Below are 12,103 nucleotides of genomic sequence, written 5' to 3' on the forward strand. Positions count from 1 at the left end.
AGCTTGCAGTGAGCTGAGATCCGGCCACTGCACTCCAGCCTGGGTGACAGAGCGAGACTCCGTCTCAAAAAAAAAAAAAAAAAAAAAAAAGAAATCCCTCATGAGCTGAGGATGGAAACGGGAAGGCAGAAGCCTTTGAGGGAGGTGGAGTGTGGTGGACATGAGGGACCGGATTCCGAGCTTCCGCTGCCGTCGGGGAAGCTGCCAGGAGAGGGCAGTGCAGAGCTTCCTTGCCTTCTCTCCCTAGCTCTGCCTTACAACTGGCCACACACAAGGTGAGTGTGCCGAACTTGGCTCTTCCTCCCCAGACAGGGCAGCTGAGCTCACGCAGGACGCACATCTACCTTGTCCCCTTCCCTGGGTAGTCAGGTGTACACTGAGGCCTCCAAATTTTGTCTGGCCTCGGGTCCCATGAAAAGAGCAAAGGATTGCCACAGCAACCACAGAAAGAGAATTGTGCACCAGGGTTACGGTAGGTAATAAGATTTACTGAAAACGTCTCGGCCACATTCAGTACTGGTTTGGTGGATACATCAGAAGGAGGTTGCATAACATTAGGCAGGTGGAGGGGCTGGGAGGAAGAGATGTGGGCACCTGTGTGCCAGTGTGCCCGTGCTGGGGGACACCTGTCCAGGTGGTGAGTGGAATGGGGGGTGTGTGTGTGTGAACAAGAGAAACGAACCAGAAAAGGAGATGCATTTTATCCCACTGCACATTGCAAAAGTCTCACGCCAAAAAAGCTAGACTTTCCTCTATGTATGGCATCAAAAGGGAGTAAAAAATGATTGGATCACCCAGATTATAAATAAGGTTATTTGTTTCTCAAAAATCCCTATTAAAACATTAAATATCAGCTCTTTTGGGGGAGAAATACATTCATTTCAGGGAGACCTCGGAAGAGTGACCATCCTTTTGCTCTACCCCAAGCAGGTGGGGGAGGGGAAGCCCCAGAGGTGAAGCCCCGCGGGTCCCCTCCAGTTGAGCCAGGTCGCCACTCACATCCTGCCACTGAAGGAGATGGCTAATGCACAATTTACAAATGAAACTGCACGTCCATTAAATTAAACCCAATGGAAAACACACATGTGACCAGTCCTGTCATTCACAGCCATGGGGTGAGGGAACAGGAGGAGAGGGTGCCAACCAAGGGGGTCTGGAAGGTGGGTGGGAGGGTATGTGTTAGGGTGGACAGTGGAGAGCCTCCTCCTCCTTCCAGGGGCCCCAGTTCCTCCAGGGCTGTGGACAGCAGGGTTAGAACAGCAGGGTGTGTGAGGTGGGCACCCCCGCAGGCTCTTGGGTGCCATTCTCTGGGCCCTCCCCCACATTTTGGATATTGATGGGAAGGGGGATGTAGCACCTTCTCCAACCCCTGGCTTCCCACTGGACTAGATGCCTTCCAATGTTTCTTCTGCCTTCCCTGAAGGACAGAATGAAGAAAGGAAGCTGGAGGCTGATGGAGCCAGCCTGGGAGCAGAGGGATGGCCGTGGCGACCCGCTGGGTGGAAAGATTCCCAGATAACCTGTTTTCACCTTCTCTGAAGGTCTGTGGAGGGTTTGGAGCACTGAGGGTGGGAGCATCTAGGGTAAAACACCATTGTCCTATTGTTACAGGAGCTGAGTTCTGTGACCACCTAGGGACAGCTGTGGCCTCAAAGTCACCTTGATATGGCTCCTAGCCCAGGGTCTGCCATCTCCTTGGCTCTTGGAGTCAACCCAGAAGGGACTCCTCTTAACCTCCCACAGGTTGAGCCCACCAGCTTACAATTTGTTTCCAGGAGAGAGTGAAGGGGACTGTGCCTCCCATCCCTCTCTCCCGTGTCCATGGTTGCTGTGCACAGAGACAGGGCCTTGGAGGGATGAGCTGGAGCCCGGTGGATTCTATCCCATTCTGATCTGCAAGATGTGATGCCTCAGGCCCTCCCACTCCTCTGGCCACTGGTTATGCTTTGGGGCTCCCTCCTGCCCTTGAATGTCTGTCAAAGGAGCTGAGAACCTTCTGGGGATGAAACTCAGTCCCCCTTTGTCTCTCCCCTTCCTTCTAAGTCTGCCCCCGGAGCAAAGGCCCACTCTGCGAACAGCACCAATCTGCCTCACAGTGCAGGGCTTGTAAACGACTCAAGTCCTTCCATGGGTGGGGGCCATGGGTGCCATCTGTCCTCAGGGATTTGGTGAGTCCAGATCTCACTGCTGTCTTTCCATACAGGCTGCTCGACTGGCCCCGCCAAACAGAGTCCTCGGCAGTTCCGGGGAAGTGGGACTGGGGTCCTCGTTGAAGCTCGGTGGTTGGGAAGGAACAGGTGTCTCCTCTGCCTTTCTTCAAGCTACTGATTTGGGGAAGCTAGGGCCCAACTCCCTCGGTGCTTCCTGCCCACGTCCCCTTCCCCCCCACCCTGAAGGCCTCCCGGCGACACTCCTCTCCTGCTCGATGATCAGTGCCATCTGGGCTGCCCGACTACTCCAGGGAGTCACTGTGTTCCAAGCCCAGGTCGCTGACATTCGTCGTCTGCAGCTCGTCGACCTCCTCCTCCAGCTCCTCCTCCTCCTCCTCTTCCATCTCATCCTCATCCTCCTCTTCTGTCCCATCCAATGAGTCATCATGTGCAGCCATCATAGCCTGCTGCATGGCCATGGTGGCATTGTCTGAGGACAGGGACTGCAGGTTGTCCAAGTTGATGGAACCTGCATGAGAGAAAGCAAGGGTCAGGACGAGGCAGGGGCTGCCGGTCAGGGCCAGCACCTCTGTGTTGGACAGGGTGTAATGGACTGGCTCATAGAGCAGTGAACTTCTCCTTTCTAGGGCTGCCCAAGTCTGAGCTGGACAATGGCCTGGTATGAAGTCTCCCATCCATTCACTTGTCAGCTACTTCCTGCCCCATCTCAGGAAGCAGCACTCCCAGCCACCATTCACTGAGCATTTTCTTTATGTGTTGACCACTTTTGACTTTCTAACAATTCTGTAAGGCAGGTATTATTCTCCCCATTCTAAAGAGGAGGAAACAGGGTCTCAGACAGTTAAGTCATTAGCTCAAGATGACATTGTCAGTGATGACAGAGTTGGGATTCTCTCCCAGGTTGGTCTAGTCCCCTAAATCTTTTTTTTTCCCCATCATAACCCATAAGATGATGGCTTAGCACAAAGGAACCTGTGTGCAACCATACGCATACACGTGTGCATGAGGTTATGTGTGCATGAGGTTGTGTGCACACACACACACCTACACCCCACTCCCCATGCAGAGCTATCTTCATGTGCCAAGCTCTAAAATGTCTGGCTCATTGAATTATTCATTGTGCACTAGGCGACTGGCAATTAGAAAAGTGTATATGGAGGGTGTGATGGAGAGGCTGGGAAAACAGCTCTTCCTGGCCTCTGTTCCCGAGCCAGCTGCCTGCCTTGGTATTTATAGATGGCCCTGGCTCCCGAGGAGCTGTGCAGATACTGACTGGTGCTAAGGAACTCAGATGGGTGCGGACATGGGGGGCTCTGCTGAGCAGTCGCTGACTTGCGTGACCACCAGCTGCCACTTGTCTTTATGAGAGTGCATCTGGTCTGTTAAATTATGTTCAAAAACAGCCCCTTCTTTAGGGCTTTGGGGAGGGATAATTGCTGTGACAGAGCAGCGATGGGAGCCCAGGTAAGGAGACAGCCCTTGAATCTTTGCACAGCTTGACCTAAAGAAGCTCCAGAAGCACCCCCAGGCCTTGTCCAGGGTACGCTCAGCCCCAGTTCTTACCATCGGGGTTTGTCCCTGGGGCACCGCCCTGCTGCTGCAGCACCCCTGCAGCGATGGAGTTGGGCCAGAATCTTTGGGTGGGTCGGTGCTGAGACTTGATCTTCTTGGCTTTGGGAGCAGGGTCTGGGTTGCTGGCATCAAGCATGGGCTGCAGGATGCGCCTCCGGGCATTGATGAACCTGCCCAGAGGTAAAGTGGAGACCTGGTGAGTCACCGCCTGCATTGCCTTGGGGTGGGGGTAGGGAGGGTGAAGCTGCCTTCAGACTCCATTTCACAGAGCAGATCGGGGTTCCCGTCCCGATGTAAAAGCCCAGCAGGGAGAAGGGCCCTGGGTACTGAGAACTTCATGAAATCTCCTGGGGCTTGGAAACTGCAAAGTCGTATGGGAAGAATGCATGGGGGGCCAGAAATCCTTGTTCAAGACCTTCCAGGATGAACAGGGGAGGAGAGCATGGTAGTCATAGGCACTAACCTCTGACTTCTCTCCAGAGGGCCGAGGGCTTGGATCAGGGCCCTCAACTCGGGTCTACTTCCATCCGGCCAGACCGTGCTCTCTGAGCTCCCCATGACAGCCCAGCCAGGCACAGAGACTGGGAACGCTGACATCCCTGTGGGGTCAGAATGGCTACTCTTCCTCCCTCTCCCCACTCCCAGCTTTGCAGCACGTTTCAGTTTCAGTTCACATGGGGGTGGGGTAGACCAGATGAGCACTGGCCTCAGCACACGGGTGCGGGCAATCCTGTCTCTCTCTGCAGTGCCGGTGGGCTGGGGGCTTCGGTGGGCGTGGGTTTTCTATTCCTCAAGGAGCTTCCAGGGATGTGCCTGACACAATGTCCCAGCAGAGGGCGCTGAGAAGCTGCAGATGAAGCCACAGGTGCCAGTGTTGATTCTTGCTTTCTGCTTCTAGCCCAAATGGCGGGACTGGCATGGTAGCTGGGCTGAGATTGAGGCAGATCCTGGCATGGGAGTCTCTTTTCTCTGCTACGCATTCCCCTGCCCAGAAGGTGCCCCCTGGATATAGCAGACTATGTGCAGATGGTGTAAACTCACCAGTTATTTACTTGCAGGAGGGTGAGGTTGGTCTGGGCTGCGATCTGCCTCTTCTCGTCCTCCGTGGGGTAGGGGTGCTGAAACGAGAGGCGGAGGCTAGTGAGGGCTGGGCACATGCTGGTCTGGCCCCGCAGAGAGGCTGTGCCCATGCCATGGACACTATCCTGAGCCAGGCAGCCCGAGTGGTTTGGGAACCAAAATTGGGGAAGTGTCACGTTTGCTCCCCACAGAGAATGGACCTAGGGCTTGGAGGAAGGCTGCCCCATGCCCGAGACTCCACATCCCAGACTGGCCAGCCCGCAACTGAGCCCACACAATGGGGAGCCAGGGAGGTCTCCCAAGACCAGGATGGTTCAGTACTGACAGCTTCCAAGGCACGTCCTTCTCACTCGATCCTCACTGCCACCCCCAGCAGGCATTGTCAGTGTTAGGGTTTCCAGTGGCCTCAAATGTCCATAGAAGGTGGTAAGCGGGGTGAATGGATCAATCTAAGTTAACTGATATTTACTGAATATCTACTATGTGCCCAGATTTATGCTAGGCATTGCTAGGAGACAGAAGGGAAATATAATAAGTACCACTTGTATAGTGCTTTATAACCTGTAAAATGCTTTCATGCATTTTATTCATGAAAAAAATCATAATTTTAAAGCACATCATTAAAACTCTGAAAGGTAGGCAGGTTAGGCATTGTTATTCCCACTTTGCAGATGAAGAGACGGAATGACTCCTCCAGTGTCCCCCAGATGGTAGCACCAGCTCAGATCTTCTGATTTGGGTCCAGTCTTTCTTCCACTGCTTCGCGATGCCACTTTACAGGACTGAGTGGAGGTGAGAAAGAGCGGGGCAGGTGTCTCTCCCAGTCCCCCGCATGCTGTAGCCCGTGCACCGACTACGCGTCTGTCTCCCTCTCTCAGACTGTGATTCATGAGGGCACCAGGATACTGAATATATCCCCAGTGCCTTCCACATACAAATGACATACAAATGCCTGCTGAGTGAAGGAAAGCAAAAACAGAGCACTCGATGCTGTGGTTTGGGTGATGAGCACTGTAGAGGCTAAGGAGGAGGAGAGAAACAGGTGCTGGCCAGAGCGGTGGGGAAGACAGAACAGGTCACATTAAAGGATGAAAAGGCTCTCGGTGTCAGTGGGAAGAGGGTCCTGACCCCATCAGGAGGGAGGCCACATGATGGCTGAGTCTATGCATTCCTAGGACTTGTTCAGGCCACAGCCCAGTGCCTGGCACCCAGCAGGCGTGCAATTAAGGTGTGGCGAACATCTGAATAAGGCACAGTTTTGTCCTGGAAGCTAGAGGAGGTTTGGGGGCTCTTATGGCAGAAGATCAAGCCATCCAGCATCCTCAGGCTAAAATCATTCCTTTTGATTGGAGCGGTATTAGAAAGTGGTGCTTGAGCTGTCTAGGGTCCCCGAGATGGGAGGTCTCACAATCTGGCTCTATTATGACTAGCTATGAAATCTCAGGCATATCACTTAACTATACATCATCAAGTCATCTAACAAATAAGTGAAATTACACTTGTAAAATGCTCAAAAGGTACCAATACTGTTATTATCAGTGTTGGAAGGTGCTTAAAACTTTCTGAGGAAAAGGTTGCGATCAGCAGCCTTGGCGGTACTCTCATTATCGGTGGAAAAGGAGAGCAGCCTCTTCCCTGCCTCAGCATCCCCCACATGAAGCGATCAGGACCATGTGTTGCTTTAATGCAAACCTCTGACCCTGACCACCCTGCCAAGGCAGCTGGGACTTGGGATTCATACAATATGAAGATTCTAACAAGAAAGAAGGCACATCAGCCTTACAGGAGGCAATTTTATTCGAATTGGGAAGGAGCAGAGGGAGGACGGGAGGAGGGAGTGCAGACGGCCCCAGGGGGCAGGGGGGCAGGGACTCTGAGAACCCTGACACCTTGTGGGGTCAAGCCCTAGTGCCTGGCTCCAACCTCCCTATTTGTGGGAAAGAGCCAAGCAACCTCCTTTTCCATAGCCAGACGGTCTGTAGACAAAATGCAGCAAAAATATGGTGACTTTTTGGCCTTCCCGGGCCCGAGGGCCTTTCGTGCCTCCATGCCCTCACAAGTGCTGGCCCTCCTCTGGAGCGCGCTTCCTCCCGCCTGTCCTCATGTGCCTTTCTGAGCTTCTGTGAGGGCCTGCCACAGATCACAGCCTCTGCGAGGCCCTTCCCAACTCCCTAAGGCAAAGCTGGTCATGGTGGCCTCTGAATGATTGCTTTTCACCCACTAGAAGGCAAGATATGTGTCCCCCACTAGGCCATGAGCTTCTCTCAGGCAGGGACCTCATCTTATTAGACATTGTTTATTCCCCGTGTGCAGACCAGGCACAGTTTGCAGACAGGCAAAGAGGCCAATGTTGAAGGATTGTGTAGGGAACTGAGGAATGAACTAGCACAATAAGGAGATGCAAACTGGTTTCTTGAGCAGAGCTAGCGGCCGTCCTGGCTGTGCCGGTTCACCAGCCCACAAATGCAGGGCATCTGCTGCATCCTGGGTGCCGGCAAGCAAAAGGTATCTGAAGTTAAGAGCCCACAGACTAGACGGAAAGAATAAAAGGAGGAAAAAGCCTCTCTGTTAATGGGAAGTCCGTGCTAAGCACCCCTTTGGTGACAAAAGAAGAAAGTCCTTAGGGAAGGGGATTTCAGCTGGACTTCGAAGAGTGGCAAAGCCATTCTAGTAGAGGAGAGGATGATGTTCCAGGCAGGAGCCTTGCACTAGGACTTGACTTATGTTTAAGCCAGTAGGACGAGAAGTTCTTCTACTGTGAACGGCCTCCAGAGAAGGAAATCCTCCAGCCTTCCTTGGAAGAATAACTGTCTCTAAGGAGGCTTCTGTTGCTGGGCCCCCATTCGGAATGGATGTCACAAATACACAGATTAACATGCTCCAGTCTGATGGGGAGCTATGAGAAGCAAGTGCCACCCAAAACCAGCTGGTCGCTCTCTTACGTACGAGGATATAAAGCCCCTAACCGCTCCCTGGTGCAGGTCGTCACCGCCTGTCCCTCCCGGAACCGGTATCCCAGGACACACGCGGGGGCCACGGGGTAAGTAGCAGCATTTAGCAGCTTTGGGGACAGGTGTGTCGGCCAGAACATTGCTGGCACCACATCTGAGTGGTCATGGGAGCAGTCCAGCTTGTACACACCTCAGACCACATGATTCCTGAGGACAGAGTCAAAATAGTCCTGGCCCCTGGACAGACCACGATTGGGTCAGTGCTACTTTTAGCACAACTGGCCAGGCTTGGGGCCAAGGACGGGAAGAAGAATCAAATGAGATCACGGCAAACCATCAAGCCACAGTGGTTGCTCTCTGCTCATTACTGGAGGGAACTCCCTGGAGTTGGAAGAGAAGGGCCCAGACAGTGGCGCTCTGGAAGTAGACAATCCTTCCTTGAAAAAGAAGGATATACAGCTCATGAAAAGCAAGGGGAAAAAAAGAAAAAGAGGTACAGAACAGACTAGAAGACGACAGAGCCTTCTCAGGGACAGCTGGAGCCTCACACAACTGGGCAGTGCTGCCAGGGAGTAAAGGACCTTCAGAGATGGGATCGAGTCCTGACCCACCCCTTAACACTGTGTGACCCTGGCACACGCAAGTGACCTTTGTTTGTTTTATGTCTTCCATCCTTAGATGGGAATAGCAAAACAGTGCCTACCTCTTGGACATGGGGATGATTTAATGAGACAGTGCAGGGTAAGCCTGTGTGCTCCATTGACGCGCTCTGTGCGATGCACTAAAGCCTCCAGGCATCATCTAGTTGAATAGTCAAGGATTCTAGAGAAGGGAATTATGGTATTTACACCAAGTAGGTGTCTCACGGCACTGTAGTTGCCACCAGGAAGTTCCTCTGAAATCTGACCTCAACTCTTTCCCATCTCTCTCTGATACCTCCCTACATAGCCCCATAACGCAACTCTCATCTGGACTAAACTGACGCTAAAAGCATCTTTCAATTGAAAGAGTGAGTTCTGCCCAGACATGGTTCAGAAGGAAGCTAAGCCAGTGCTGGTTCACAGGTCCCTGGACATTTCTTTCATGCACGGCCCATTGGCAATTGTCCTTCCACCTCCTAGCCATGCAGATCTCACCACGAGGTGGGCCAGGTCACCAAGGGACATAGCAGATGGGAAGCTGCAGCCTGTCAGTGTCAACAGACACTGGTGGAGCGAGGCTTGGAGCCTGATTCAGACCAGCGAGCCTCCATTAGGTTTCCTGCCATCAGCAGCACAGCACCAGAGGCCACCACACGCTTTTCCCCTTCCTCTCCCTCTTGACGGCTGTGGGGCCACAGGCTGCTGCCAGTCACCACTCTGGGGTGGTTCCACTCTAGAAAGGCCAGAGACCCAGAGGAAGGCAGCCAGGATGGTGGGGAGCCCTAAAATGCCCACATTCCATCACATCTAAGAGGCCATCGATGGTGGGATGTACCCAATTTCAGAAATGTTAAAATGGGGAGGGGGGGAAGCCTTTTAGAATAAAGAATAGCACAATAAGTCACTGAAGAAACTTCTCTTTCTGTAGTCATTGTCCTTGTTCAGGCTTTCCATTCTTTCATTTTTGTTCTCATTTTTATCCCTGCTCCCCTTAAAACTGTGAACTCTCAGAAAAGTACAAAGAAAAGCAAACACCCATGTAACCACACCCAGGTCAAAAAAATAGGATACTACCAGCACCCCACAAACCCCCTTCTGTCCCTCCCAAATGCTTCTCCAAAGATCTCCTGACTTTTACAGTAACCACTTTCTTGCTTTTCTTTACAGTTTTACTATGTGTTACATCCTAAACATGATGGCCTAGTTGACATCAGGTTTTTGAACCTGATGTAAATGGAATCATTCATCCACGCTGGTTCTGTTTTACTGTAATTGTTCATTTTAATCGCTGTGTAGTTTTCTACTGTGAAAATACACTGCTGTCCCATTCTTTACCTTCCTGCAATCTCAAAACTATTCTCTCTCCCTCCGGTTTCTGTGTCAATCTATCCTTCACAATGCCAGCAAGATGGGTCCTTCTTAACCTCCCCCAATCCCCATCCCTGCTTAAGTGAAGCCCTCTTGGATGCCCCTTCTATGAGCTCTGAGCGCTTGCCCTGTCTAGGATTCTTCCTACTACAAGGGTGATCTGTGTAGTTAAACTACCTGTCATCCCAAGGGGCAGGCTGCAAGTGTTTTGAGAAAAGGGGCCATGTCTTTCTTTTCAACCCTACTTCACTGGCACCAAGGAAATACGTGTGGCAGGTAGTAAGTGTTCAGTACGTATCTGTTGAATGAACAAACATGGGGCCTTCGGAGTCACTGGTGCTTCTCACCATTTCCTGTGGGCATCTGCGGGTTAGAGGGGAGTGGGGAAAACATCAGTGATTGGGGCCCCCGGGAGCTCCACCTAGAAGCAGGTTGCTCTACTTACTAATAATGCTGCTTTTTCAATTATCGTTGAACGTATATTTGGGGAGGATGTGGAAGAGAAAAAGGGGGTACTTAAGAGTCCATTAAGGCACACTGGTTACCTCTCTAAAGAAGACTTGGAGGCGGTACTGTTAGAAGTAGGTGAGAACATGGACTCTGGAGTCGGACTGCCCGGGTTTGAATCCTGGTGTTGTCTCTAACCAGCGTGAGACCTTGGGCAAATTACTTGGTTTCTTCTGTAAAATGGGAGAGATAATTAATTCCACCTGCTTCAAGGTTGTTATAAGAATTAAATGAGTATATGTGCATATATGTATGTATATATATGTATATAGGTGTGTATATGTGTGTATATATGTGTGTGTGTGTAGCTAAACTGATCAGTACCAGTAAATGACTTAATACGTGAAAGCTATTTAGAACAGTGCTTAGCGTACTCTGTGAGTGTTTGCTAAATAAATAACAAATAAAATAACCTGTGGCTTGACGCATGTGGCTGTGTCTCTGAAGAAGCCACAGGTTGTTTCCTGGCAGATGGCAGGAGCCTCCCAGCAGCCCCTTCTGTGAGCGTACAAATACTCTCATTTCTTCAAATGGGTTTTTTTTTTTTTTTTTTTCCTGCCTGCCCCAACCCCTGTGTACTATGATGGAGACATTTTATCCTAACCTGGGTCTTAAGCTTCTTGGGGAATGCTGTGAGGCTGTAAATCTCCTGCAGCCATTTCTCAGGTGGACTGTGTTAGAGCTGCAGGCACTCTGGAGTGTCCTGGGGCTCAGTGCAACCCAGGGGTCTCCTGCACACCTTCCCTTTTCAGCTCCTCCATCCAACCCTGCAGCTGACTTGCCTGTTGTCGACAAGGCTCAGTCTTGGATGGAGAAGCGTCAATCTTCCTCCTTCCCTGGGGAGTCACTGCCAGCGGGGCACACACCCTGGGACAGCGCTACACCAGGGGATGCCTCTGACAGTCAGCCATCACTCCTGGGGAGTTGGAGGGCAGCTTCTCTCTAGACCCCTACAGTGCAAGATGGGTAGGGAAAACCCTCACACCACAGGCAGGAGTCTGAGGGACATTTCTCTGGGACAAAGAGAGAAATGTAACCAAGAACCCAGCTGGCCTGACCTCCTGCCTCCTGGTAGCCTTACACTAAAGGCCTTCAGGTACAGATGCCTGAGCAGCGTCTGGAATGAAAACAGTCATGGCTGGGGTAAGGGGCCGCATTGTTCCCAAGCTTCAAGAGTGAGAATAAGGGGTGAAGAGGATTTGATGACCACAACAACCTGGAGCGAGGGCTCACTCCCTTTGGCCAGTAAGAATCACAGTGGCATTGATGATTATCTAAGAGATAACTGTCATCCAAAATGACCCCTCCTTTTTCTCTTCCTACCCAATCCTGAATCCTAGCCATCTTCACAAGACCCAGCCCAAATGCCAGCTTCTCCAACCAAACCCTGTTAACCAACATCTCAATATTACACAGAGCTCTCAGGGTCCCTGTGTCCAGCTTCTCCCACAGGGCAGGAGCCCCTTTCAGCCAGCATACCCCAATAAGGTATACGTGTGCAGACAGCGGTGTCCTCAGCCTGGGTGTGGCTTGCAGAGTCTGCAGCAGCAAGAGCTCCCTGGCTGGTCTCCAGGTGTAAGCAGCCTAGTGGGTTTGCTATCATTTTCTATGCATGCTGACATAAAAAGTGTCAGACAGTGGCCTGCAAGGCCACCATCGCTCAGTGCATAGCCCTTTGCTCTGATGGGTAGGAAGGCCTTTCTGTTGAACTCATGGCCACCTGCCAGGCGCTGTGTTTTCTAACTTATTATCAGTCCTATTCATCACAGGTAGCATTTCTATCTCCATTTTATAAAGAGGAAAGCAAGATGAG

General features: G+C 51.6%; 1 protein-coding gene across 3 annotated transcripts in view; it reads right to left on the reverse strand.

The window, feature by feature from the left end:
* Window positions 1–467: 467 nt before the first annotated feature.
* PKNOX2 (PBX/knotted 1 homeobox 2) overlaps window positions 468–12,103 on the reverse strand; it is a 112,429-nt gene continuing 100,793 nt past the window's right edge. For all 3 annotated transcript variants that reach the window (XM_012001291.1, XM_012001290.1, XM_012001292.1), the window contains 3 exons: window positions 4,785–4,861; window positions 3,735–3,913; window positions 468–2,679 (listed from right to left, as the gene is read on the reverse strand). In XM_012001291.1, coding sequence (XP_011856681.1) covers window positions 2,453–2,679; window positions 3,735–3,913; window positions 4,785–4,861 — 483 coding nt within the window. In that variant the 3' untranslated portion in view covers window positions 468–2,452. The remainder of the gene's footprint in view (window positions 2,680–3,734; window positions 3,914–4,784; window positions 4,862–12,103) is intronic.

Source organism: Mandrillus leucophaeus, unplaced genomic scaffold, assembly GCF_000951045.1.
Source record: "Mandrillus leucophaeus isolate KB7577 unplaced genomic scaffold, Mleu.le_1.0 Scaffold656, whole genome shotgun sequence".
NCBI classification, from domain to species: domain Eukaryota; kingdom Metazoa; phylum Chordata; class Mammalia; order Primates; family Cercopithecidae; genus Mandrillus; species Mandrillus leucophaeus.